Genomic DNA, 23,993 nt, shown 5'->3' on the forward strand with positions numbered 1-23,993 from the left:
AATAGTGCTAACCCCAAATGTTTATTTCATAAAATACAACAAACCAAACAAGGAAACTTGAGTTGGAAAAAATAAAGTTAGAAATTTTCGCATTCCTCTCAGTATAATTAAAACTACAAATACTTCAAGTGTAAAAATAAAACTCATCATTTGGAAGTGTTAAGTAAAAGTTTCCCTTTACCTTATCTTAAATGTGTATGTATTTTTAGTTTCCTCGGTGCAAAGATTTTTTTGGTATTTTTATTATTATCATCACCATTTTTTTTTCTATTTTTTGAAATATTTTATATTTATTCACAACTGTACAGTGAGAGTGCAGTTCAAACCGGAGTCAAATTCCTTGTTTTCTTGAAGATATTTGGCAAATAAATGCTATTCTGATTCTGATGTTTTAGCTACTGTTTGTAATGTCTGTACCGGTTTCTCTGAAAAGGGAAATACAGCTGGAGCTGACTCAGACTCGCTGTCTGAAGTCCTCTTAAAAGGCAAGGAGAGCAGATTACATCATCCTAGTTACATTCTTACTCTGGCTTCCTCTTTGAGCTGCAGCTCTGAAACAAAACCTCACAGATCATCAGAAAAAGCTCTGCTTACTGTTCTTACATCAGGCATATCTAAGCCTGGCATGTTACCCAACTTTGCTTTCCTTTCCTGTCTTTTACACAAACCACTATGCCATGCCTGTGCTGTGATTACGTTTGTAGACAAACGGGACTTTCCATTACCCGGAGGATGATGTGGAAACTTTGACGTGTACTCAAATGCCTGTATTCCACTTTCACTTCCTCCAAACTTAATTAGAATGAAGATGCTTATCTCTTTCATCACATTAAATCACCAAGGACAGGAGATGAATCAACACTCAGCATTGTTTTTGGTGATCCAGTTCGGATTGCTCTGCATCTGTGGATACTTTCTTTGAGTGAGATATATAGATATAAAGATGTAGATATAGATATAGATATAAATATATAGATAGATAGATAGATAGATATGACACATTATTGTCATATGATTAAAGTTCAACAAGGCAAGATGTTTGAAGCCATTTTGTTTAGATGATTTTGCCTCTTAGCTTAAGAAAATCAGAAATCCAGTGACACTGCATCAATGCAACATGCCATGGCAATCAGCCAGTGGAAATGCTGAGGTGTTACTAAAGTCATGTTGATTTGTTTACTGACTCCACTGTTTGTTTGTTTGTTTGTTTGTTTGTTCTGGGTTTTTCTCATCTGACACTAAACAATACTTAATGGATTTTGGAAATGCTTGGAAAAGTCAGGCAGGTTGACTTGCAAGGTCAAATTAGGCAAGCCAGATATCATGGTCAGTAAACCATTTGGTAGTAGTCCTGCAGGAAAAGAAAATCATCATCTCCATTAAGCTTGCCAGCAGATGACCCATGAAGTGCTCTAAAATCTCCAAGTTGACGGCTTTTGTTGGCTTTAGACTCAGTGCCTCAAATCCTCATATACTCATCTGGTCGGTGCAAAACTATCTCTTGTCAACCCTCACCTCAATTTGTCAGCAACAGATTGTGACTGAGAGAATAAGACTGCTGAAACGAGCGGTTGACATGAGTTTTCTCCGAAGGGTTTTACCTCAGAGCACAGGCATCTTGAGTGGTTACTTCTACACAACTAAAGAGGCCAGTTGAGGTGGAATAGGCCCCTTATTACAGGTTTTCTCAGTTGCTTTGGTACATTTCTTGAATCATCATCACTATTTACAAAACATTAAGTGAATTTCTCAGAACAGTTTGTACAAATAGCAAAAGACTATGGATGGCCTGCAAAATCCAGTCTCCTTCTCAAAATCCAAAGTTCTTCCCTCAAAAGTAAATTTCTGTGTCAGTGAACGTGTCAGTGCATCAGAATGATGAGTCCTCATGTCATTGCATACAGATAGGATAGTCAAAAGTGCTGAATCATGTTCTCAATATAACAGTTTACTCTGGAAGGACATTCTGATGTAAACTAAAGTTTACCTATCCTGCCTAAGTTTTGATGACAGTTATTGTAAATTGTAAGTTACATTTTAGTGTAAGAGACTGGACAATGTTCATACTTTCACTTTCACTGTTTATGCTGCAATTTGTTGACCTTCCCCATCATTGTGATGAACACAGAACAGCCTCTTTAGGGAAAACTGTTCATACAGTACTGTGGGAATTACAAGTCAGTGCAGTCTTCCTACACCTCCTTATGTTCCTGTATGTTGGGCCACAAATACTCATCCACATCACTACAAAGATCTTCGCTGTCCACAAAAACTCTGACTGATTGAGCACACAGTTGTTCTCCCAGCATTTGGCTGCATCCTTCAACCAACCTCGGCCTTTGTCAGCTAATGATTGAGAACATGGTCCACAAGTGTGATAGATCTTTATTGTCCTATACAGGAAACTTGTTGCCACTGCCTGTACAGAGGAAAGTAAACAGACATACTTACCAGTTGATGGTTCATGAGATGCAGCTCTGAGCTATTTCAGAAAACTGGTTGATCTGATGCTTCACACATTTCCATTTGTTAGAGAAAGTCAAGATTGACCAGGGATCAATTTACCAATCCAGATAGATTCAGAAAAAAAAAAGTCCAATGGAATTGTGTGGAGAGACGCTTGACATGTTATGACAACTTGTTCAACCTTTTTGCCAGTAAAAAATTATGCCATGAACTGATGACTTAATGTTGTGGGGAATGAGACTATTCACCAGAGACCCATGATAATCTATTTTCATCAAGATGAACAAAACAACTAATAATGTAGGAAACAGCAGAGAATTGTACATAACCATTTGTATGGATGTCCCAAAACATTTGGAACTTTTTCAAAACAAATAGAAACCACTTTTTGATATGCACAAGTGACACAATGATGTGAAGATTGGACAATTAGTTTTGAGAATTTCAATTCTAATCTGAGAAATGAGCCAAAGCAATTGGGAAAAACTGTAATAGTTACAATGCAAATTGACTTTCATTTGAAAAAGGAGGGCTTTGGACCACTGAGCAACAGTCTGCTGTTTTCTCTCCTCAGCCCTAGCGAGAAACCTCCAATGCCTGTTGTTCAAGAATAGCTTGATGTAAGTAATGTAACAGTTGAAGCCACTTTCCTTTAGACATTTGTGTGTGTTGACACCAGCCTTAGTCCTCTCCTTATGAAGAAGACTTTCTATTCATATGCTTCAACACAGCAGTATTGACAGTCAGCCATTCTTTCAGCAATGACCTTCTTTGGATTTGGCTCCATGCGGAGGGTGTAACTGAATGTCTTCTGAGGGATTGTCAAGCTAGCAGTCTTCTTTTTGACTAGCTATCTATACTAAGATAGATAGATAGATAGATAGATAGATAGATAGATAGATAGATAGATAGATAGATAGATAGATAGATAGATAGATAGATAGATAGATAGATAGATAGATAGATAGATAGATAGATAGATAGATAGATAGATAGAAAGGGAGTGTACTGTGTGGTAGACACTGAGTCTGGTTGCTCTGCACTGCATGATGGTGGTGTCATTAGGAGAACCAAAAGGACACTCAAACATGCACAGGAAACCAGAAGAGGAACTTCAAATAAATTCATGAAAATTCTTCTTTTTTCAAAAAAGAAAACAGAAGAAAAACTAGCAATAATAATTCTTTCACTTTATTCAGAGTGTGTGTTCAGATGATATATTTTTACTGACCGACTAAGTGATTGTTATGTCTTAACACGAATAGTACATGACTTTATACCTCGACTATGGTTATGTGCAGTCAATTGTGTGGTGGCCCAAAATACTTATAAAGACACTGAAATAGACAGCTATGCATGTTTGTTTTGTGTTGGGTTTTCAAAAAGTATCTGCATAAGACCACAAACTTCTAATAAACTGTGCAAGAGTTTGTCAGCACTCAGACTCCTAAGCAGAGACCTTTGACAAGGCTACGAGACAATACCAGTACCAAACATTCAAAATAAGCGCAGTGCTCTGTTTGAAAACATGAAGCTTATTAGTTCATTGATGTTGTGTTTTTCCATTTGAGATTAAAAAAGTTCACTGTAGATAATTTTACAGATTTGTTCAGTTAGTTACAGCTGGTGATGTGTTCATGGGTGAAGTCCAGATCACATTTATTCAAATCTAATGTTATTCAAATCAAAGGCTTTTAGCGAGTGTTGATCTCACCTAAAACTTTTTATAGTCTGACAGATGTTTGCACGAACAACTACAGCGTTAAGGGGGGGAAACAAAACCACTTCCTTTATCTTATTATAGTCCATATAGAGAAGTAAGAACAAGCCAGCCGGGTGAATCTGTCATTGATTTGGGCAGCCGTTTCACAGCGTTCATCTCTCTTCACTCACACATAAACCATTCTCTCCTTAGACACACATCAAGATCGTCAACAAGGTATGTAAGATGTTTAAGAAATTCTTAATTTTATCAAGAAACCTTCAGCTCACCACATGGTTAAGAAATGCTTACAGACCTGTATTAAGTGCTGTAACACACCTCTGTGCTTATGATAAATTGTATATCTTTATAGTTGTGAATTACTTCATTTCATTTCTATTTTGGGAGCCATGGTAAACTACTGAGGTATCTGTTGTCACATCAGCATTTAACAATATGATGTTGATACATGTATGATACAGGATACTGAAGAGATAAGCCAAGAACTTCTGTGGATGTTTATGTGGTAAACTGATAAGACTCAATCCAAAATATGTAAGTTTAGAAGAAAACGACAATATATAAACAGTTATTTTTGAGTGTTTTCCTTTTTTAAAAAAAAAAAAAATTGTTATAAGAACGTCATGTAAGTCAAACAAACAACAACAAAAAAAAAACATTACAGATGAACATGTTTTTGATTTTTAAGGGAAAACTACAAGACTTGAATTTTTTTTAAACTGAAATATCCCTTTTTCCAATTTTCTTTAGTTTTAAATGTCGTCACACTTAATTTAGAGCAGTTCACCTGAGGACTTGATAAAGACGATCAGAACTGATGCTAAGTCTTAACGGACATGGCTAGAGCTAAACTCCAAGCTTGCAAAGAAAATTTTACCGAGGGAAGTGAAAAAATCCAACAATGAAAAAAAAAATTCCAACGATAAAAAAAAATCCAATGAACAGAAAAAACTTTTCTTTTTTTTTTATTAAAGAAAAAAAGAGTTTTTATAATCTTGATAGTACCAGTGAGCTATAAATGCGTTCAAATATTTTGTTGAAAGGGAGTAAAGACTTCATTTAAATATGAACTTCAAGCTTCAGTGAGGAGTTTTATCTGGTAATAAAACAAAATGAGGAAAACACTGGTGCCACTATTTGGCCTGAAGAGCAGGAGACCTGTCCAGTTCGAGACAGAGTTTGTCTTTGTGTTCGGATTTCTATTTCCCATAACCAGATATAATCATGAGCATCCTTAGATAACTGGTCAGTCCTTACAATGACAGCAAACCTAACAGAACATAAAATCATGAGTAAACTCAAGGACATGAGACACATTTTAAAGGACATGAGTGTTATTTAAGGGAATTCTGGTGGAAATAAGGAATAAATAAAATTCAGGTAAAATTGAGGAGAGCTTGTCGACAAAATTGCATTTGAAGAAGAGATTTAACTCAGATGACCTTGGACAGAATTTCCAGAGGTTGCAGCTGCAGTCTATTAAATTTCAAGAGGCATGCTCTTGAAGTTCTGGAGGCCACACCCATTCAAAAAAGCTCATCATCACAGCAAATTATCTTCAGTCTGGTATGATTAGGTCTTATAGCTAGTTGCTCTTTTTTTATCTAAAATTTTAATTTGAAAGGCGTGCCTCAATTCTCCTTGCCTTCCGTGGGGTTGACTGAGACGAACAAGGTGGAGAAGGCATTTCCTGTACAGAAAACCATCATCAATTGGCTTCTAATTTCAGGAACCAATAGGTGACATCATGGAGACCATGACACTGCTTCATATAGTCTGTGGGTTAGACCCCTCTGCTAATGTTGCACATCAGCTCATACAGCACAGAGCTCAAAAGCTCCCCTACAACCTGAACAAAAACATACATAGCTGGTGGAATGAGGCTAAAATATGAGTGATGCAATGGTGTTTTTTTGTTTAAAAGTCTGGCAGATGAGCTCTGAACAGTCTGGAGCCATTTGATAAAACTTTGGTTCAGGAAGGTAAAAGCAACGCTGTAACACTGAAGGCATGACGAGATTGAAGCATGTGTTATCTCACCGTTTGGGAGGGTTGAATTCTAGAAATGGTAAAAACTTGATGATCAAAATGGGTTGTGTACTTCTCAAAAAAAGGTCAACTGTCAGCAATAATTTGACAATTCATTTTTACATTTATAAAAATTAAATACAAGCATGAGATACAAATACAAGGTGACAAAACAAAACAAAAAAAACCAAGACACTAATCTGCCTATTTATAGGCCATTCTTTTTGGAATACTTTTGGTACTTAATGTCTCTGTAGTCATTTAAAGCAAAGGAGCTGGATTTGAAACCATGTCGTTCCAGGTAAAAAATAACGCCAGGCCAATTTTGTGAAATGAATTCCCATGTCCTGCTATTTAAGATGGGTTAATATAGCTATTTAATGGTTTTTATGTGTTTTTACTGTGCTGTTTCCAGTTGTAACTATGAAGGGTGCCCCTTTATCTAAGTGTTTCTTTCCATCTAAAATGAAGGATTAATTAAAAAAAAAGCTCTTTTTTCACCATTGTTGCTTTGTAAAAAAAAAAACAGGCAATAATCCCATTAAAAACACAATATGTTTCCATCATAATTGTCCCATTTGTCCCATGGATGATACAAAACAATGTTTTTTGGCTTCTTCTTTTTCTCTTTGTTGTTTTGAATATACTTACACTCTGTACCTCTTTTTACACTTAACCATCATTCCTTGTTTTCTCAGATCCAATATGAACACCTTCCTCTTTCTGATGTGCAGCATAGCAATCCTGAGTACACCACTGTATGGAGATGAAACCCCTGATGATGATGATGATGATGGGACCAGTACATATAACTATTCCACCAGTGGTCCTGAACAGTCCTCACCAGCTGCTCCAACATTCTATTCCACTAACATTTTTGAGCTCCGCCACTTGAAGAGCACTGAGTCACCTGTCCCTGTCTCCCAAAGTCAAAGCCCATCTGGTCCTGACACCACCACGCCAAAAGTTATCACCTTCAAGGAGCTTCTTTCTGCACACATGGTAGCTGGAGGCCTGATCATACTTTCTTTCTTTCTGCTAATCTCTACTTTGCTGCTGGCGTGCAAAGTGTGCAGCTTGAACAAACGTATCAGGGAGCTCAGCAGCGACACCGACTTGGTCATCACCACTGATTACCAAGGTGCAAAAGGCAAGCCAGAGAAAGATGTCGAAGAAACCGTTGTGTTAATGTCTGATCTGAGCCAAACCAAGGAGGAAATGAGTAATGGCACCACCAAAGAGGAAGACGAGAAGAATAAGATGGAGGATGGGGACAAAATCAAGAGTGACGGAGCTGCCGCTACACCTGCAGCTGCTGCTGAGAGTTCATCCCCTTCAAAGGGACCAGAGGAGACAAGTGAATCCCTGCCTGCTGAAGCCACAGCTGCCTCCAACCCTGAGGGTCCAGAGGAGCCAAAGGATGTGGTGTAGTGTGTGTGTGTGTGTGTGTGTGTGTGTGTGTGTGTGTGTGTGTGTGTGTGTGTGTGTGTGTGTGTGTGTGTGTGTGTGTGTGTGTGTGTGTGTGAAGTCAAACCCACTTGAGCATCTAGCTTCACTTCCTCATAGCTTTTTAAACCCTTTTTACTGTAAAGGAAAAATATTTTCGGTGGCTCTTGCTTGGTACCAGTTTTTCATGTCTGAAAATTATCAGTAGCAATTGTTTCTGTAGTCGATGTTTAAACCAGTGTTTATGAATATTGACATGATAAAGATTTTTGTGTGAGTAGATGTATATTTCAGACTTACAGTTTTGATGCATTTATGGTATGTGAAGCACCTGCAACACCAAACAGAGCCAAACCACAGGTTTTTAAATGAAGGTCTTATTTATTACTATGCAACCATTTCCTCTTTAGCAGCTGTGCTTGTGCTTGCTTGCAAGTGTGTGTGTTAAAGAAAGCCAGAAAGAGAGGAGTGCTTGATTAGCAGGCAAGCACTGTGCCTCTTCCGGGCAGTGCTACTCAACTCAGAAAGAACGCTCTCTTTCACTTCAGCCTGAGCTGACAAAGCTGCACAATAAACCTTTTTGTGAAAACAATACGGCTGTTTCCGCTGTCTCGTGCAGATATTTGTTCATCTTTTTACCTGTGACGTCATGATGGATATGCACCTTTCATTAAAAGTCAGAACAGTCCGTCCCCCTCTCAGTGCAGCATGTGCTTTAACTCACGCTCCACTTCTACAAGCGAGGAGATGGAAACACTCAGGGCTGCAGTGGCTGTGGGTGGTGTACAAGGCTAGAGATGAAGTGTAGCAGAAGTCAGGTTGAAGAAGTGGATCATATGCACATCACATAGTGGCAGAGCAAAACAGCAGCAAGAATAGAGTAGAATAGAATAGAATAGAATAGAATAGAATAGAATAGAATAGAGCTTGATTGTCAGTGTAACAAGTACAATGAAATTGAAGTCACAGCAGCAATCAAGAAAACAAAAGTAATAAAGTGTATAGAAAGGTCCATAAGAAAATAGATGCTGACAGCTTGGCCGCCAGTTCAGCCAGCCTCCACCTCCACAGGGTCCAAGACTGAGCTTCTTCAGTCATGCTCCATCTCTGTCTCCTCAATCCTGTCTGCTCACAGTAGGTGAAGCACTCCCAACATGGCGTTGGTGTCTGATGTTAGCGCTGTTGGCTGGTTAGCACGGCTAGATTGTCCATCTTATTGGAGATAGATCTTACGTTCCCAATAACAAAGGATGGAAGGACAGGTCGAACTTGTCACTTCTTAGCTCACAGCTGAGAACCAGCACATCATCCTCACCTCCTTCTCCTCACCTTGTGGAAGACATCAGGCCTTACACCAGTTAGCACTGACATGCTACAGGCTGCTAACAGCTGAGTTCACATGTAAACAATGCAGCCATGGTTACATGTAGGATCTCCAGACAAACACAGGAGGAAAAGTAGTAAAAATATCGCTGAAACCACAAAAAGTTTGGTGTCCATGACCAAAAAATGAGCCAAAAAAAGTAATGATCCAAATACAAAGATTACGAAAAAGAGATGAAAAATGACAAGAAATGGACAAAGAAGAGAGAGCTGTTGCAAAAGGCAGCTTAGCTAACAGGGCAGCACCCAGCAACGATGAAAAAATCTTGGATACAAAGGAATTGGTTATGATAGGCCTTGAGAGATGAAGGTGATGTGAAACTCTCCAAAGAGAAGGCTTGGATAGACTCAGACTTCAGCCTTTATAGACCTTAAATACATATACTGTAAAAATTGTAATTTGAAGAAGAAAACAGATGTCATACGTCTGTAGTATAGTTTTTATGTCTGTGCCACACATCCCAAAGAGGGAAATTAAACAACCATGCATCCCTGACAGTAAAGTTTGAAAGATGATTTGTGTAATTCTTTAGAAAAACTTCAAAGTAAAACTGTATTTATTCACTCCTTAAGTTTTTATTTTTTATTTTTTATCTTTTTATTTGTGTTTCCACTTTGGGGGGTTTAAATGCAGTACACTTGCAAATAGAGTGCTTACCCACCCATCAGTGTGCTAATCCAAATTTATGTGTGTGGCCCTCATAAAAGAAAATAAATAAATGATAAAGAAAGATAAAGAGGAGGAAAAACCTAACCAAAACCTCTGTGTCACAGGATTATGTTTATCAAACATTTAAGGGAGTTATGACTGGGGCAGGCTTTTCTTTTGTACAGCTGTCTACAGAACTAATCAACTAAGTCAAACATTTATTAGGCAGGAACATTAAACTTAGCAAAAAAAAGTTAGGACAGTTGTGTTTGGTAGATTATTTCTTCATTGTAACCAACCTCTGGTCTAAAATCATGAGAAAATGCAGAAGTGCTATAATCCATCGCTTGAGGCTGGCTCTGGAAGCACCAGAAACCACATAAACACCGAGCAACAAAAAAGCAGTTTTCACAGCAGAAGTAAACATGCATACAGCCTGTCTAAAAATGGTCTCCTATATATATGGTTATTATCTTGGTGCACAGAGTACAGTGGTGATTTTTTTACACCTTATAGCTGTTAGTGTGGAGGCGGGATGGGTGACGTCACAGAGACTTTATCCATTTATTTTACAGGTTATGGTTGTAGCAATGCATCCAAATCTTAAACAGTTCAGTCTGCACAGGATAATTGCAGTCTGCAGAAACAAGAAATATTGGCAAACAAACAAAGTATTCATGTAATAAACAGGAGACCTGGTTGCGTGTGGAAGAATTAAATATAAAATTAGGTAAAAAAAAATAAAATAAAAATAAAAAAAAGTGTGAGACAGTGCAAAATAAACCTTTTGACTCAGAAAATGTGATAACTTTTCAAGTAAAGACAAAAGAGCATGGACTTCTTCAAGTAATCTGACATCCACTGGAAATCATGAGATAACAAAACACCAAATTCCACCATCGTTGGTTAACAGAAAATAATTTGCGGTCATGACTTCCTTTTCTGTGTGTGGTTGTTTGGTGAGTCACAGTTTCACTGTTGATATTAGGTTACAGAGAAGTTTCTTGATTTTATTGTCATTTTTCATTTACGGGCCAATTTTTCAAAGCTGCTGAGCTGGCCTGCTTCATTGGGTAAAGCAAAATAACACTGGGTATGAATAATATAATACAGCCTTACAAGAAGGATTCCAAAACTGTAGGGGGAACAATGCCAAGGGATGGGCCTATAGTTATTACTATGGGGTCCATCAATCTACACCACAACTAATTTCCATATCAAAGACAAAAAAACATGAATAGTCCAACATGTTCAAATGTGCTTTTTGGTGGTAAGGCCCAATGTAAATGGGCTGAGACAGGGTTTCATAGAATAACAACGGTCACTTTACTTCATTCAATTGGCTTTAAGCATGTGGTTATTAAACAGCTCTCAGGCTTTTTATAGACATGTATTTTTTTTCTGTAGTTTTCACATCACTCTGAGTGTCTTGGCCATCCAGGGCTTCCAAAGTGCAGACAGAGAAACTGCAGAGAAGACACAAGAAGCAGCTCCTGAATATTTGTAGTTTAAATCATTTGTTATCATTTCTAAAAGACAGGCAAACAATTCCCTGTAGGATTTGATGAGAGGAGTACCTTTGGTTTGTCTGTGAAAGCTATAATAAGTTAATAGACAGTAAGATAGTTACAACACACATTTCGTTAGCCTGTCAATGGGATTTTCCAGTGACATAAGCATTGGACTATAGCGGACTTTTGGTAAGCAATGCTAGCTGGTCAAGAATCACTTTCCTTTGTTCAGTCAGGCTGTGTATATCTTTTTCTATCTGTTTTCCCAGGTCTTTATGTGTTGAGTCAAAATAAATGACCAAATCAACAACAGTCTCTCATTTCAAGCCAAGCTGGGCGTCTGCATTCAGGGAGGGTAGAATGGAGTTCTTTTTCCTCTCTCTGACACACACATACTTCTACTATCATGGACTATTTCTATATCAATATTATCAGCAACCTTGTTTCGAATGATTAATGGACACGTCTGGAGGGACTGTCAGTGAGCAGAGCTACCGCTTGTGTTTACATAATGTTATAGGGCTCACAGTAACATTACCAGTAGCTGTGAGTCGAAGAGGAGTGGGATGTTTGTAAAAGTATCTCCTGTTTTTGTGGGTTTATGAGCTGGAAGCCCAAGTTATGTAAAAATAAACAAAAAAATACTTGAAATGGTTTAAATTGTGGGCCCTGAATCTAAAATCTATGACAGTTTAACTTTTTGAATGGAACTATGGAAATAAATCAACTTTGCCATGAAATTCTAATTTTTTTGGAAAGCGTCTGTATGCTTTCGGTCCACTCGGTGAAAACTTTGACTGCTGATTGGCTGATATCTGAGCCATCGCTCTGCTTGTAACCAATCAGATGGTACTGTGGGTGGGACAGTGCTGGGGACTGAGTAGTGACTGCAGAGAGTGGCGCGGCTGCATCCGAGTCAAAACGTCAAAGTTTTAAATTGGTTTTTAATTGTCAGTTAATAAAACAAAACAACTAATAAATGCCTGTTTGTAAATTTAAGTCTTATCCTTTTTGATGATGGTGTTAACTTCAGATTCAGAATCAGAATCAGAAGAACTTAATTAACCCCCAAGGGGAAATTGCTGTTTTGTTACTGCTACTCTTTCAAAAAGTTGAAAAAAGAAAGTACAAAACAAGGAATGACAAGATTTGAGAAATTAAAAAATATTCAAATATAAGAAGTTATAGATTTAAAGATGTAAAAAAATACAAGTGTAAGAAGTGGGAAAAATAGAACCATAAATGCACTTGAAACTGAAAATAACTGGTTCTGGTTTTAATAGGGGTATGCCTTCTTGAACAATCTGTAGCCTCATTAAAGTGATATCTAAGATCATTATGTGTGAAGTTCAGCAGTGCAAATAAGAATGGATAGCTGCATGTCCTGCTGATTGCAGATAGGAAGCTGCAGTGGACAGAAATCCTCTATGATACATCTTGAAGGTTTTTGTGGCACCAATAAATTTAAACAGGGAAGGGTAACTACCAAATACAGCGGGGTTTTCTTTAGATGAGACAACAATAGCTGTCACTTCGCTCACTGAAGTCCAGATTAGTGGGAGAGGAGTTTACTTTGCAGCAGCCTTGTGTGCAGGGACCCCTTCGATATACGCTCCATTTCTCCTTATCCCCCCCTCCTACACCCCTCCACTCCCTCACTCCCACTGCACAGAGTAAATCCAGAGCCTGCAGTGGTGCACAATCCCTCTAACCAAAAAGATCCATTTAACAGGCGGAGGGGACAAAGGGACCAATCTGCCAGGCAGAAAGGACAACTTCAGAAAATTTGCAGTGGACAAGAGAGCAAGGGTCAGATTCTACGAGGGAAAAAAAAGGAAAAAAAAGGACGACTTGATCTGGGTAGCAGCTGGTCCCAAGCTTGAAAGCAGCAGGAGAGGAGACAGAGGAGAGGCTGAAAAGAGAAGAGGAGCCAAGAAAAGTGCCTGGAATGATAAGATGAGAAGGTGAGTTATGGATAAAATTCAAATACTATTTTTATGCACACATTCAGCCACACCCCGGTTCACCCACATGTACCGCAGTGTCGAGCTCCTGCCCGTGTCTTTGCTTGCCTTTGCAGCAGCTGATGCATGAGTTCTCTGTGGAGTCATTAATAAAACCCATCTATTGAGCTACTTCTCCTCCTCTGGGAGCCTGGGACTGACTGCTCTGATGACTGAAGACACAAACTGATGCCAGGGAAAATGACTACAGGGATTTCTCAGGCTCTGTGATGAATGATATTCTTGAATAGACTTGAAATATCATCCCACAGACCAGGTCAAATGTTTATAAGTTACAGAAAAGGACACATTTCCACTCTGTTTTGACAGTGTAACTCTACAGTGCATGTATTTCTTTCAGCTCTGCTACTGAGTCTTTTAAAACATTCCTGCAGGCATCCTGCAGGGTCACAGGAACAAATTCAGTGTGAATGTGTGTATCTGCAAGCAATGCAGAGATGTGCAGCAAACATTAAGCAGCCTTCTATGAATGCACAATACAGTAAGAGAGAGACAGAGACCTTAGCAGAGGGTGGAGCTTCACAGAAAAGATGAAACAAGTTTTATTCAGCACTGCAGTTACCATGCATCTCTGGCAAACATGAATTGTATGCTAACTTTTAAAGCATGCTGAAGATTTCACTTACTTTCACAAGCTTTGAGACAACGTAAAACTAGAATGAGTCATGAGCAAGAGCAGACATAATCATATCAAGAAAGCGAAAGCAGAACAGCAAAAGTCCGACACCTGAAAAAAACAAGCAAACCACCAGTAACCCATAGTAAAAATAAAAATGTAATGCTCCTGCACTTGTGGTCTTGAAATATGAGACATAATCCAAAACTAGCCAGAGTTTAGGTGCAATCTATCCCAAAACAAAGTCACCACCAGGATGTTCTGTTAGACAAACACTAACACTAACATCTCTGTCTCTGTGTCTTTCTGCTAGCAGGTATGTGCTGCTAAAGCTCTCCCCTCTTGAGGTCCTTCTGGGTCTCTTTCTTCTGCTCTCGCTGGGGTTTCAAGTCCCAGCCATATGCCCGTCTATGTGCAGCTGTAGCCACAGCCACCGGGAGGTAGACTGCTCCTGGAGAGGTCTGAGGCAGCTGCCTGATGGCCTGCAGCACAACATACATTCTCTCAACTTATCCCACAACCGCTTCCACAACCTGGATGGCCAGCTCACCACGTTCACCCATCTACGCTTTCTTGATTTGTCTCACAACCGTCTGAGCCACCTGCCAACTGGCCTGCCTCGATCTCTCTGGAACCTCTACGCTTCCTCCAACCGGCTGCAGCTGCTGGACAAGAACGACACGGTCTACCAGTGGAACTTGCGTATGCTAGACCTCTCCAACAACAAGCTGGAGCGGGCCATCTTCATTAACAACACCCTGATCAACCTGTGCATGCTCAACCTGAGCCACAATCACTTCCGGACTTTACCCACCAACTTACCTGCACAACTAGAGACTGTTGACCTGTCCCATAACTTACTTGTAAAGGTGCTGCCTGGCTCTTTAGACCGACTAATCAAGCTAACTCACTTGTATCTGCATGCTAACAGCTTTGCCTCGCTGCCATATGGAGTGTTTGACAAGCTGGTATCACTTAAAGTTGTCTCCCTTGGTGATAACCCTTGGGACTGCCATCTTTACGCAGATGTCGCCTACCTACTCTCTTGGTCACAGCGAACCCCTGCACACATCCTGGGCTGCCCCTGCCACACCCAGCCTGTCTGTGGAGGGGCACGCCCCAGCAGGAGTGGAGGTTGGCACTTTGCCTCCTACAACCTGCCCCCATTGGCAGCGAGTGCTCAGGACCAACACTCCATGCCTCCAGAAGCTAGCGTCACTGGCTGGTGGTACTTGTCCATCTCGTCTTTGCGGAGCACTCCCAACACCCCTGAAGAGAACCTGAACACACAGCAAGAAAACTTCAGAACCACACCCATCAGCCTCACCACCTTGGCACCAAGAAGCGCAGGCAAATACCAAACTATTAACCACCGTTTTGTAGAGCATCTGCTACACACTGATTCCCATCTCTTCTCTGGCACAACTGCTGATTCCCTCCACTCTCGTGACACGTCCTCAGTTTCTGACTCTACCTTCATAACATCATCTCCCAATGGAGCCGATACCACACCTGCAGCAGACCACTTCTACACAACAGAGAGCCCTACTACTCAAACAAAGAGAACAACCACGCTTCGCACCAGGAGTGTGAGACGACAGAATCAGTCTATTCCTCGTGGCATCAGCAACAGCGGCCCAGCTAACGCTACATGCTCCTCGCTAACTCTCCTGCAAAACCTATTGCTTCTGTTTCTCATTCTGCAACCTGTCCTATGAAAAACAAAAAACAATAGGCAACTTGGTGCTAAGCCTGGATTCATAGCACAAACAAAATGAGCACAAGACTTTCTGGCTGTTGTTTGTATGTAATGCAAGATGTCACAGCAAAAAGCCCTTTACAACACAAAGGCTACATGAAAAGTTCATAGCTTTTAGACTGCATTTGTTAGGATGCTTTTTCATGGCATAAACTCTTTTTTAATGCCTTTCCCTAGCCTAAACACAAATTCTCTGTTTCCTATTGACAAAACAATGTTGTAATGATTTTAGTTTAGCACATGGTGGCACTATACATTCAGGTATTGTGGTGCTGAACATAGTCTGAAGCAGATACACTCTACACTTTGTAACAGAGACATACACGCTTCTGGATTCAAATGTCAAGACTCCTATAGTCTTGATTGACTTATGCTGTTTTAGTAGTAATTCTTTTGGATTTATATCAAATGTATTGGCTCAAACCTAAAAGTTTTGACTGACACATTTTGAATCTGTTTGAAAGAAGACAATCCCTGCTTTCCCGATTCCACCTCTCTTCCCCGAGGAGCAGTCTTTACTGGGAACAGGGGGGTTTACATGAAACTTTGAATGACTCTTAAATAACAGCTGATTTGAAGCAAAAGAAAAACAACTGGACAATGTTGTGCCACTCTCTTTATCGAACTCTGAGTACTTCTTCTGTATTTTGATCACATCTCAGACTTAAGTGTCCTTCATGGTTCAGTGACGCTGGTGAAAATGATCTGCATGGTGATTGAACGTTGCTGGAATGCCAACCTAATGCTATATTACTGCAGAGCATTAAAGCTCAGACATGCTCAGCTTCTTTAGATGAAATGTTCAGATATTCCATATTGCACTTGGGGTCAATGAGAGAAATGTTCCAGCCTACAGGTTTTTATTTTTTTAAAGAATGTGCAAAGGTGCTGAAAAAGTTGCAGACTTCTTTGATAAAGCAAGAAAATTGTGTTCAATAAAACATGTTATGATGACAATGTCTTTTCCTTGATTGCTCTTTTTCTTTACTCCTAACCACAAAACTGTTGTTTCATATTCATCATCATCTCCCTTGAGCCTTTTACACTAATGTTGATCAAATGGGAACTGAAGCCAAGAAAAAACATAAGCTAAAAATGAGTTTCCATGAATCAAACTCATGAACAGGGATGTTCAGATTTAGTGGTTGTGCAGCTCAATGACAGTAAACACAAACATGTTAATGCCTTGTTTTACCTGTGTATGTGATTTATGTGTGTATATATGTAAATAAATGCATGGTTCTTCTGGTGTCCAGCGTGGAAGTGCGTTTCTGTGAGGAGTAATAGAAACCTGATATAGAAACTTGATATGAACAACATGAAGCTATGATGAAGTGGCTGATTTTGTCCATGTTGTGCCATCCAGTAATTTGGAATATGTGCTTGGAGTATAACAATAACATTAATCATATCAAGTAAAATAACAGTACTTGGATTATATTCTAAATGGAGTCACAATTTATTTTCTACATGGTGTGTGAGTGGACAAAAGAGGTGAAAGGAAACAACAGTAGTTCAATGGTTTTATAAATATTTTGATGTTAGTCTTCTAAATTACAGCAAAATAAAGAAGCATTTAAAAGAGAAGTTCACATCATGTTTCACAAGGGAAATGAAAGCACCTGTAGATCAAATTTGGAGTATTTATAGATTCACAAGAGAAGCCAGAAACAAGACAGAAACAAAGTGTGTGGTTTTTGTGCTGTATGACTCAAGGGGGAGAGAAAGTGAACTTAGTATTTATATCCCATCTCAATTCCTCTTTAATTTTATCCATTTCTCATGCAAACATAGTTAATTTTTCACTTAAGCCTTAGTGTGAAATCAAATTTACACTTAAGATGAATCACAAGGTTTTATTTCAAGTTGTTCCATTTTTATACTGTTGAGTTTCTTTAAAAGCCACAAACATTATCCCTCTCTGAGGATTGGTTGCAGTGTTGCAGCTTGTACGTCAGTTCTTACAAGCATTCATCTCAATACGTAAGACAGGGAAACGTATATATTTCATCTTCCTGCCTCCCTTTAGCTTCAGAACTTTAAAACATCTTTCCCAAGTTCTTTAGGTGCCAGTGTTGAGCTGGCCTGCTTGCCAATTATTTTCACCGCAGACAACACAAAGCTTTGTCAGTTTCTCTCCTGGTGTCTCCTAATAACTGACAAGGTGTAGAGGGCTAGCATCATTTACTGCTGCCATGCCTCCCCTCTTCAGCTCTCCACCCAGGCTTGTTCTGAGTGAGCTGCTCTCTTTCATGCTTTCAGCCACACTCGATAAGACTCACCCTCAGCGTACTCTTTCTCTACCGCTAACCCCTCTGCCCTGTTGTGCTGTTATACCTTTAATTCTCTTTCACTTTTATGATGACACATATCACAGGATTTAGATCACATGGTGCACTGTAATCTTATGGCAGGTGATTATAATTTTTTTCCACATCATGTATCTTGATGTGACTCAATGCATTTACAATAAAAACCTCACTGGCTCACCACCAAGCTGACAGGTTCCAGGACTCAGTCTAAAACCAAAGCTTTTTTTTCTCCCTCAAACTGTCCACAGAAATAACAGGGAGTCCAGAAAACAGCATTTTAGCCGTTACCCTTCAGTAATCACTCCCTTCAGCAAGAGCAGCCAGAGAGTCTGTGTGCTGTAGGTGGTGAACCTGAGGGTGATTTTTTTTTTATTTTTTACTTGCCACTCCTCAAAGGAAAACACAAGAGGCTTGCCACTGAGTGCCTCCTCCGTGAATGCACACAGAGACAGAGACACATAAACACAAATGACATCAGTTCCTCTTTTGATTACACATGCTCAAAGTGCCCTCTTGTGGTGATGGGACAGAAATGAATGTTTGTCATAAAAACATTGCAAACTAGAAAAGCACTCAGAGAGCACAGACCTTCGCCAAGCATATTGTGAAGGTCACTCAACACTTTAGTCCTACTTTAATGTTATACTCCCTTTCAGCAGACTTTCTGCTACAATTTGGTGTTAGTTGCAGGATTGTACAATAATTTGTTACCTGACAGTGTTGAAAATTATGATGACCCAGTACATATTTCATATTCTGGGTCTTAGTATCCAGAATATGGTCAGTATCTGGATCGTACTTTTACAGCTGTCAGAAATTATGGTGACCTTGTCTTGCATTGTTTTGTAAAGCAATCTGACCATTCATCGTGGAGTTATATACACATATGGTGAAAACAGCCTCACAATGATGAAGAATCCTTAAAAAAATTCCTGGATCCAGACGGTGATCTGGATCCCCTACAAAATTGAATCCCCTCTTCCTTATCTCATTTTGAAAATTTCTTGAAAATTTCATGAAGATGTGTTTGTTACATTTTGAGTTATGTTGTTCACGGATATACAAACAGACAAACTCTCAAACATAACCTCTTTGTTGGAGGTAATTATTGTCTTGAAAGCTCTTATTAAACCAAAAAACTGTAAATACAGCCCTCACAGGACCTTAAGGTTTAACACGTCAATCATGACTGTTCTAATTTGACATAAAATGTATCATGAAAAGAAAATTATTGCTAACTGTTTCCTGGTGCTTTATGGCTACTTCAGCATGTGTTTATGCCATTTTTTGGAGATACCTGCCAGGATATCATCTGACTAAAAACATCTGTAATCAACAAAGGATGTTAGGCCTCACAAGCAAAACAACAACTTTGAAAATAAAATATGGCAGAAACTAAAACACAGCTTTTACTTATCATAAAAATACAGCTTTTTCAAGCACTATGGGATTTTACTGTGTAAATTTAAATAGAAATGCAATATAAAAAGAAAAGGTCAACCTACACCAGTTAAAGCAACATTAAAGATGTCTCAGGTCTTATAGATCAAAGTTTTCTCTGAGAACATTGCACTTGCAAACAACTGAAGAGTGAGGACAGAAAAGCATCTACATGACATTCAAGGGTGACTTCAACAGACGCAGATAGGAATATCATGACACACTTTAGATAACCAGCAACCAATAGTTAATTCGCATCCAATTTCTGATAGTGCAGCGCCCACAAACAAGATGATATAAAGAGTGACATGCTTTGAAAAGACCACTGCAGCCTGCTTATGGCTAAAACAATGGCTGCCAATATCACCCTCCTTGGAGCCTGCGTCACAGTATCAGTTGTACCCAGAATTAGGCTGCTGCCCAACCAAAGGACGCTCCAATGTTGCAGATAAAGTTTATCTGATAACCCTAATCTGTATTGACAGCCTGGCTCTATATGCCAAGAATCACCATCCCTTTGTGCTTGAGAGCAATGTTCTCCAGTCGGGGCAGTGATCAGCTGAAAAGCAAAATGTGTAAGAATGTGAAAAAATAAAAATAAAGCAAAGCGTACTCCAGCAGCTAGAAGACTGATGAGACACGCAAAAATTGTAGCCTGCAGCATAGCGGGAGGAGGCTGAGGATACGGTATCTCTGACTCTCCTCTCAATGGCACAGACAAGGCAAGGTCACTGTTAAGGTCAGTGGTTGCAGAATAAGAAGTGGTTGGCAACTGAGAGAATATATGGTGGCAGCCAGTTAGAGGGAGAAATAAAGCAAAAAGGGAGGGAGGGAGACTTGGTTGGTGAAAAACAAAGGATGACCCAGACGACAGAGAGCACCGTGTAGCTGGTGTACAGAAAAGACTGTTTATCATAGCCTCTAGAAAAAAAGAAAGAAAAATACTATAAAAGCCTATGCATTGGTACAAAGAAATTGGTTAAAATGGAAAGGGGCTTCTTTTTGGACACTTATGTTGTCATTTAACCATTTATTGACAAATGTATCATATTTGATACATTAGTTTCAATGACTTTTATGTCATCAATATGAGAATAGTTTCCTCCAAAACCTGTTAAAAAAATTAAAATGTATTCTGCCTCCTCGAGGATTATCATTCCACTACAGGGAGCTGAAGGGTTAGTAACCATCTCAGTTCCATTTTTTTTTTAGAGCGTTCTGGCAATTTTTGAGGGGTCATGCTTTAAAGGGTTAACAATGAATGCATGATGCATCAATGTGGGTCAACCTAAAACGATGGTACCTTTTAATGCTAAATAAAAAAATTTTAACAACAAAGAGAGTTTAGTTTTTATAGAAAGACTAACCAAGTGATATTCATTTCTGTACAGTGAATCTGTTTCCTGCCAAGACGGAAAACTATGAGGACTTGCCTTGGATGCTGATTAGTCTTTCGTCATTCAAGCAACTTGATAAATTGCTGACTTAAAGTCAAAAAGAAATAAAAACAGATTAAGAATTTAATCGACCCCATTTTTTTAACCCTTTTTGACTGAGTCAAGAAGTAGCTGCAGCTTTCCTTCTCAAAAAATAAAGATGATGCTCAAAACTGCATTTCATTCAGCATCTGCTGGATGCCGGTTACTCAAGTACCAGAGGCCACGTATAAACCCATTCAAAGATGCTGATCTTTAAAACATGTTAACAGCCGGGTTAAAAAAACAAACAATAATTTGGTCTGAATAGCTTATTTGTCCATGTGCAAACACACTACAGGGGGTGAGTTCTTTTTACAGCTCATTACTTTTTAAGGTATTGAACTTTCAAGTTTTGCACAATCAGGAAAATTGCTTACCTGACTTACAGGCCCTGTGACCAAGGTTGGGTTGGGTCAGCATTTCCAGGATGGCAACTGCCAGCAATAGGCTTCAAGATACTGTTTCAAACACAAATGGGTGACATTATAGACTTCGTCCATGTTAAACGCAGTCTTTGGTCAGAATAACTCCACTGCACACCGACCTTTAAAAAAAAATCAGAATACAGTATATTAATAATATCAGAGAAAGTGCTTTAGAAACTACTGCTATTTATTTTTTGGTGCTGATTGTGACACAAGTAAAGTCTACATGTATAAAATAAAAAGGCTTAGGCCTATATGGACTTTTTAAAATGAATTCAAAGCTTGCTTAAGGAGAGTTTTTTTTTTCCTTTCTTTTAATTTCTATTTACTAATGTAGGACAAGTTACTTGCAATAGCTTACTTATTCTGGTTGCATAATGAAAGTGTTCTGGTTTATGACAAAGACTGGACTATATTTTTTGTGCTTTAATCTACCCCAAAATGAAAACGTCTGCTGTTCCAAAACCATGATGATTCCCTAACAACTTTACAGTTTACAAATTCTATGCTGAAATCTACAATAAAGCTAGAAAAGAAAGAAGAGTACAGCCGACTTATATTTTCGCCTTTCGCCGTGGAACCTAAACTGCTCGTGCAATGAAAGAAGAAAAGGGGCGGAGTCTAAACTACGAACACAAACGCCCTTCGCGTTAGGAAAACCTGGCCCAAATACTACGGTTTCACTCATTTGCTTTGCAATATTACAGTATTTGAGGGTGAATACAGTTAAGAAACCGTCGTGGGTCTCATTTTATTCACTATATATCATTCATTAAGAGTGTTTTCATACCTGATCGGGAAACTTTACTCCAGGCCTGGTTGGACCGCCTTTGCAAATCCTAGGCCGGAAGGACAGCTGTTAATTGTTACTAGAAAGTGCGGTCTGTTGGGTATAGCAGTACCCGTTAATTAAAGGTAAACTTCTATAAAACCAACTGGACTTGCATGGCAGGGACAGTTTCACATTCAGCCTGTGTGAACCTTCCTGTGCCTTGTCAGAGCTCTCCTAAAGGCCAACACGCACATCTCTCTCTGTCTCTGTCTCTATCTCTCTCCTCCTCTGCTGCCTGTACAGGTGATGCGATGTCTCCTCTCGCTGCTTTAATGCCACCCGTCATCATCTGTAACACACAGCTCTCTCTCCTGAATCGCCCAAACAGCAGACAGAACATCCCGGGGAGCAGCGGGGGTACGAGCTTATCTCCCAGCCCAGTGGAGCAGGTAAATAATGTCGTCATCTTCCACTTGTGCTGGAGCCTGATTGGTCTGAAGAGCCCACATGCAAATAGGCTTTTAGTGCTGAGGTCAAAAATGCACATCAAATGCTTTGCATTGTCAGGGGAGAAATATGTTTCACAACGTATAAAAAACAGAGGGTTTTGTGAGGGATGCTGGGGGAAAAAAAAAATCAGTGATCTTTTGGGCAACTACTAGCTTCTTCTTTATGTTACCTTGAGGTGTTTTAGTGCACTTGTCTGCAGGAAATATCACATTTTTAAATTTGCAAGACTAATTTGCACTCATTCAGGAACCTTATGCATTGAAGATATTCAAAATCTTAATATTACAGTTTAATTTTTTAATAACTAGGATGTCTGCATATCACAGCGGCATATCTACCTGGAATGCTAGTGCATAGCCTCTGGCTCAGCTTAATTAACTCATCTGCGTAGTAACAGAGGGCATAATAAGGGGGAGAGAAATCACTCATCACCAGAACATCCTGCCTACTGATCTGACTTCAAACACTTTCTCTGTGTGATGACAATTGTAACAAGCTTGTGCACATTCCCAGCAATCCTGACAGGTCATGATTGGTCACCGAGGTAAAAACAGAGGCATCATTTGGAAAACATACAAATCAATGATGACAACAATCTTGTTCATTAAATCCATGTGTTAGCTGTAAAATGATCCTTTATGGCTGAAGCTGGCTTTTATAAGATGCTGAGTAATTCCAGGGAGGATGAAAGAGCAGGTAGACATGCGGTTAGGTGGGTGGCTAATTCCTGAAATAGGCCTGTCAATTATGCATGTTTCCTTTTGGCTCTCCCCCTGCACTCTGAGAGGTGCTCTAGCTTTGAAAGGGAAAAAAAGCAGAAAGGAGAAGAGGACACTAGAGGGAGACAATTTGTTCACATCTGCAGCTTTTCTGCACTGCTTCCCCTCTAGATTCTGGATTTCAGTGTAATGGGCCCTCCTGGGCAAAGCACAGTTTTCTCAAGCCACAGTGATCAATATGGAATCATTCATAAAATACACAGGATAAAATTAACGTCTCTAGAGTGTTTGAATAATACCCGCAACAAATTCATGGATCTGATCTCTCTTTTAGTGTTAAATCAATACATGCTGGATTCTTTCACATGCTAGTGAGGCATGAAACACATGCTGAAATAAAAATATCCCACTGGCTACAGGTGTTGGTAATCCTTATTAAAAAAGCATGCATTACTCGCAGCATATTTGTTTCTGAATGCACTTAAAGACTGAATATTATTTTGCATGCATAGATTAAACAAAGGAACGCATGAATTTGTCCAAGGTCAAGCTGAGATTCAGAGAGTGCAAATGATTACCGCAACAGGAAACAGGATGTCTCTTCTCAAAAAAGCATCTCATAACACTGCCACAGAGTCTGTCGCTTCTCCCTCTTTCTCTTTCCCCCCTCAGCTCTTTCACACACTATCAATTTTACTTCACTCTCAATCCCCAAATCCTCCAGTTTTCATG

At 39.3% G+C, this 23,993-nt stretch overlaps 2 protein-coding genes across 3 annotated transcripts; both read left to right on the forward strand.

Annotated features, from left to right (window-relative positions):
* Nucleotides 1–4,249: 4,249 nt before the first annotated feature.
* On the forward strand, nt 4,250–8,248 carry LOC141792002 (uncharacterized). The gene is made up of 2 exons (XM_074672749.1): nt 4,250–4,405; nt 6,916–8,248. Exon 2 carries the CDS (start codon nt 6,923–6,925, stop codon nt 7,646–7,648), a length of 726 nt encoding a protein of 241 aa, XP_074528850.1. The 5' UTR covers nt 4,250–4,405; nt 6,916–6,922; the 3' UTR covers nt 7,649–8,248.
* A 4,593-nt stretch (nt 8,249–12,841) lies between these two features.
* On the forward strand, nt 12,842–16,854 carry LOC141791609 (oligodendrocyte-myelin glycoprotein-like). 2 transcript variants are annotated; one of them, XM_074672183.1, is made up of 2 exons: nt 12,842–13,170; nt 14,160–16,854. In XM_074672183.1, the coding sequence occupies exons 1-2, from the start codon at nt 13,163–13,165 to the stop codon at nt 15,562–15,564; spliced, it is 1,413 nt and encodes a 470-aa protein (XP_074528284.1). In that variant the 5' UTR covers nt 12,842–13,162; the 3' UTR covers nt 15,565–16,854. The 2 variants fall into 2 exon arrangements, with proteins under 2 accessions (XP_074528284.1, XP_074528285.1); XM_074672184.1 differs by having other exon boundaries at nt 12,843–13,170; nt 14,163–16,854.
* The last annotated feature ends 7,139 nt before the right edge of the window (nt 16,855–23,993 follow it).

This window comes from Halichoeres trimaculatus, unplaced genomic scaffold (assembly GCF_033239565.1).
Source record: "Halichoeres trimaculatus isolate MK-OKI-2021-1 unplaced genomic scaffold, fHalTri1.1 fHalTri1_scaffold_6, whole genome shotgun sequence".
Classification (NCBI taxonomy): Eukaryota; Metazoa; Chordata; class Actinopteri; order Labriformes; family Labridae; genus Halichoeres; species Halichoeres trimaculatus.

Excerpts from the sequence above, each read along its gene's own strand:
- LOC141792002 (XM_074672749.1), top strand. The coding sequence starts at position 6,923 with ATGAACACCTTCCTCTTTCTGATGTGCAGCATAGCAATCCTGAGTACA.